The sequence below is a fragment of the Buceros rhinoceros genome, unplaced genomic scaffold, assembly GCF_000710305.1.
Source record: "Buceros rhinoceros silvestris isolate BGI_N320 unplaced genomic scaffold, ASM71030v1 scaffold35562, whole genome shotgun sequence".
Lineage (NCBI taxonomy): Eukaryota > Metazoa > Chordata > Aves > Bucerotiformes > Bucerotidae > Buceros > Buceros rhinoceros.
Window position 1 is genome coordinate 1 of NW_010400073.1, and position 5,185 is coordinate 5,185.

Below are 5,185 nucleotides of genomic sequence, written 5' to 3' on the forward strand. Positions count from 1 at the left end.
TATGCATGCAATATATGTATAAAAGATATCATGTATATTTTATATCTATATTTTTTGTGTGATATGCATCAGAAAGTATGTGGAGTGCAGTATAGACACTCAAGATTTACTCCATGACAAATAACCTGAAGCCAGAAATAGACAAGCAAAAATCAGAACCTGGCTAAAGATTCAGTTATGGGAATAGATTATTAAAAAGCAATACATACATATATGTACAGTTGTGACAAGAACAGTTATTCATATACAAGCAAAAAAGACTGAATAAGAGGCAATTTTAGAAAGAACTACTCTAGAACTTACATTCAAAATGAGAAATACACACACATTTGTTCTCCAAGAAAACTGTTTTTTTCCCCCAAATATTGATAAATGGATGCTCTGAAGTATCTGCATTTACGCTAACATTTCATTATTTCATGAGATTAACTGTATAAAGAAGTCAGCAAGAAACTTTGCTTCTAATAGTTTTCTAATAGTTTTCAGTCTAGACAGTCCCCAAAATGTTAAATCATGGTGTTATACGTGAGACTACAGTACCAGAGAAACTAGGAGAGATTGGAGTAAAAAAAACCCCAAAAATAAAAGACAAAAATCCCCACATCAGTATCAAAAAAGCAAACAAAAATTCAACTCAAACTTTAGGTAGAAACACATCTACTTTAAAGCACATATGCTCAGGTTAAGTAAATCAGTTTAAAGAGTTCCATTTCCAAGAAGCCTAACCTAAAACATATTAGTAACATCTGCCGTTTAATAAAAGCTAATTCTGTTCTGACATGATTTTGGTCAGTCAATAATCAAACTTGACTCTGGCCAAAATTCCATCTCATTAACGCTGTGGGTTCCTAGGCTGAGCAGTTCACAAAGAAGCCAGCTTTTGGAAGTGTTCAGCTATAAATTCTAGCTCTGGGATGCTGGCTTTGGGGCACCAGCCTTCTCTCTCTTCCCTTCCGCTACCATGACAGACGCCAAAGACACAGGTTCTGTTGGAATACGACGTTAGCCCTGCTGTGCACAACTGGCTCCGTGAGCTGAAAGCCAAGCTCAGAACGTGAGATGGCGATGCAACTCTAGCAAGAGAGGCAGCTGTTTTCCCTTACAAAGCAGAGAAAGCCTAGAGGACTGCAAAGCTCACACAACTAAGAGGTTCATTTTAAAAAGTTAGATAAGAAGTACATATGTATTTTAAATAGCACAAATAAGCTAGATCTTCTTTAGTCTAACAGCTTACAGCAGCCTTCCTGCAGAGAAAACTGCTGGATAAAATTCCTGGAAGGGATTTCACTGTAAAGATGTCTGCTCTGAGCACAGAGAGGAGACAGGCAGGGAGCTGCTTGGGTTTATCAACTGGGGCTTCAACAGGTCTTTGAGCCTGCTCACTGACCTTCCAGGCACATTCAGTGGCACTGTGGGCACCTACATGAGTATGTGAAGAAAATCTAGGTATTCCAGCAGGTTGATATGAAACACTACCATCCTTGAGGAATCAGTAACTCCTGCAGGAAAACTCCAGCAAATAAGTCCCTTCTTGAAAGCAGGCCCTTGTTCCCCACTCTGTGTTATGCAAATCCTGGCTTTGCTCTGAAGGACTATCAGACTTTTTATGTAGCAGATGGATGAATAGCTCCACTGCTGCCGGTTCCTGTCTGTTTGCTTATTTTTCCAATGTCAGCAACATATGGCAAGTTACAGACAGTTTCACAAGCTCCCATTGAACGAGCAAACTGGCTCAACGGCTGTCGCAGGGCAGTGCAGGACCCTCCTTTCAGCTCTGCACCTGTTCTCGTAACCAGCGAGAACCCTGCTAACAAAAGGGCACACCCGTCTCCTGGGTCCTGCAGACAGCACTAGCGCCACTGCTGGAAATTCAGTAGTAACTGGTAGAAAGACACTTGAAACACACAATAAAAATTGTTGTTCGTAGAGAGGAAAGGTAGGCCTAGTTTTTCGGTTTTATAAGGCATTTTGCTACTGATGGTGACACATCACAAATATAATAAATTTGTAAAAAATTTTAACATGACTGACTTACATTAAAACTGCCATTCTAGAACTGAACTAACTGGCAAGATGAACAGATCTTACTGTTACCTGCTGACACTTGTCTGAATTTTGCTTCTTCCACTGCCTCTATGGTACACTTTACTGTGAATATACCAATAGATAGGCACAAAAACATGTTCTCAAGAAAAAATATTTTGTAACAGTATGTTACAGAACTAAAGTCCACTTTACCAGTTCCATTTGCCTAAAAGTTTTAAACTCCTCCTTTAAAGCTGAAAAACAGATGCAATAATAAATCTTCAGATCTATGTGGCAACAAGAACTAGCTGCAATTTCAGAAATTCCGTGGTCTCACCAGTATTAAATGTTTTCAAAATAACAGCAAAATAAGAAAAACATTCCCTCTATATTTTCTTGTCCTGGAGAATGGAAAAATACTAGTTACCATGATTTTAAAAAATAAATAATTGAATCAATGAAAATGTGCCTCACTACATTCTAACCCCACAACAACATTGACTGGAGGTTGCCAGCACAACTTCTTTGGTGAGAATAAAATAATTAAGGTAAATTCTCCCAAGCTTTCTGTTTCACTAATCTTTCACTAACCTAATACAATCGCTGTATTGCTGCTTAAATATGTCTCCATTAAGAAGTCTGTTAAGAGAATTTTGATCATGTAACATATCACTGTAATCACTAACATTCTGAAAACTTCCATGACCACCTGTTTTGGCTTCTTGACTTTAAAACTGTAAAATTAACAATTATGCTCCTTAAATTTATGATACAAAAAGAAATACATATGGAAGGAACAAACCAAGAGCATCAGGAAAAAGATTACCATGAGCAAAAGAGAAGAAATGAGATTTTGTTTCACAAAAACTTGGTCATTCAATATGAAAGAGCATGAAGATGGTTCTATACAGTGTAAAATTATCCAAACGTTTTCTGGTTTTAGTACTCAAGCATAACTGAGCTGACATGGTATCACTAGAGTCACTTTTCATCTGTTTACATACTGGGCAGGAACTCCCTTAAAGTATGTCCTATACTGAATTGTTTAAATAATGCCTTCAGGTATTATGATTAAATTTAAGCCCTTCTTTTTCCTCCAAGCATACAAGCTAGGCAGTTGTTAACACGTACAGGTAACTGCCTCTGGGTCCTTCATCTTCTTATGAACAGAGGACTAAAAATAATTCCCATTCTTTTAATAAAGAGGCAATTTTACTCAGAGTTGGTTGTGAAACTACTTTTTTCCTTGCTCATAAATATAAGGTCATGCAAATTTGTAATAATTGGAAACTGTTTATGTAATAGTAGAAAACAGGGCAGAGATCTAGATATGAAGACTTCCAGAAGAAACCACAACCGCTCCAAGATCTAGAATTAAAGACACACAACACTTGAATTTGACACGTGTGCTTGAAGGTCTTCATGTAGGCAAACAGCTAAGAAGTTGGGCTTAAACACAAGGGTTGTGCGTTCTTTTGTTGTTTTTGTTTGGGTTGGGTTTTTTTGTGGTTGCTTTGTATTTTAAACAATCAGTTTTGTTTTCACTTGGGCAATGTGAAATGACCTACTTGCAGCTGCTCAAACCATTCATCCTTGCTTCCCTCCTACATCCATGCCAAAATACACTGTGTAACACTGCAAGATTGGCCAAATTCTTTGGGGAGCCACATACAACCACCAGCATAAGCCTGATTTACTCTGTGGTTCTGCCAGTTTCTGCTGTGTCTATGCTAGTCTTCTGTGTTGGGAAGGGAGAAGACTACGAGTCATTATGTTAAAGTTATTCAGGATTATACTTTAAATCTTCTTTGAAAACAAGTGGTACTTGGTGTTAAACACCAGAAATATAAAGGAAGCGTTCTTGGTCCACCACTAAGTTTGTTTTGCTTGTTCTGCAATATTAATGCATGCCAGGGGTGAAGTGATCTATGTACAGAGACAGAAAGGAGCAGTAAGACCATACAATCTCATTTATAATGCATAAGGCTTCTGATAGTTTCACTAATTCAAAGGCAATAAAGCATCTATTGAAGGAACCTGAAAAAAAAAAAACCACCAACAGAAGAGAGAGGGCAATATGGACTATAACCAACTTTTTCCCCTCTTGGACATAACAAGCAGTGGAGCAAGGGACTTTCATAGCCTTTTGTGAACTTCTACTCAGAGCAGGCGAGAATACAATCCCACATTCCTAAAACTTATTTATTTATTTGAATTACTAATTATTTGCTTTGTAAATAATAAATTACTTTCATTTTACAAACAAACCTTGAATCAATTTTATAATGTTTTAGAATATAGCAAGTATCTAGACTTACATTAACAGCAAGAAGACAAATAAGATCAGTAATTCTGAAGGACATGTCGTGAAAGGAACAACTAGACAATTCTTTTGCTTCTTTTACTATGAAGTATAAATGGTTTTTAGTAGAAAATGATCAATACATTCAATGCTTAACAGACATAGAAAATTAAAGGTACTGCACATGACACTCACCTGTAAACAATTCTCTCCTTCTGCAAATCCTCTAGACCACAGCACAGTTCTGCAGCATAGAAAATAGCCCTTTCTTCATCAAAGCCAGGATTTCCCATGTTATATATGTGAAACTTCAAATCCCCTCCATTCATTATTGTTAACACTAAACACAGAGCATCTTTTGTCTCATATGTGTAGGATAAACTAACCTAAAAATGAGACAAGGGGAGAAGAATATTCATTCATATACGCCAGAACAATTCACAGATCTTTTTTCCAATACAAGCAATGTATGATCCCTTTTTAAAATGAAAAAAAAAAAACCAAAAACAAAACCAAACAGATAAGAGAATCGCTCCTGTTGACACAGACACAGAGGAATTCAGACTAATTTGCATGTACATATAAACCTTATATCTCCATACAAAAATTTAGTGATGTTTTTGTCACTCAATACTACAGAGCTCAATCCAGACTATACATTAATTGATGATGTCCCTCAGCTGCACGGTATCTATATTACTCTTTGTAAAGACAATGTGCCTATATACCTTATTTTATCAATACCTCAGAAATTACGCATTGTCAAACCATCTTCCTGAACTTCTACAATACTCAGAGTTGCCCTACGTTAGAGAAACTAAAAAATTATTTAAGATCAAATGCGTAGTTTCTATCCCA

The 5,185-nt window shown here is 36.8% G+C and overlaps 1 protein-coding gene across 1 annotated transcript in view; it reads right to left on the reverse strand.

Moving 5' to 3' along the window:
- Window positions 1-1,604: 1,604 nt before the first annotated feature.
- LOC104489562 (G protein-coupled receptor kinase 4-like) overlaps window positions 1,605-5,185 on the reverse strand; it is a 15,242-nt gene continuing 11,661 nt past the window's right edge. Inside the window, exons 8-10 of the mRNA XM_010131734.1 lie at window positions 4,523-4,713; window positions 2,617-2,759; window positions 1,605-1,804 (exon numbers count right to left, since the gene is read on the reverse strand). Of these exons, the coding sequence (XP_010130036.1) occupies window positions 1,605-1,804; window positions 2,617-2,759; window positions 4,523-4,713 (534 nt within the window). The remainder of the gene's footprint in view (window positions 1,805-2,616; window positions 2,760-4,522; window positions 4,714-5,185) is intronic.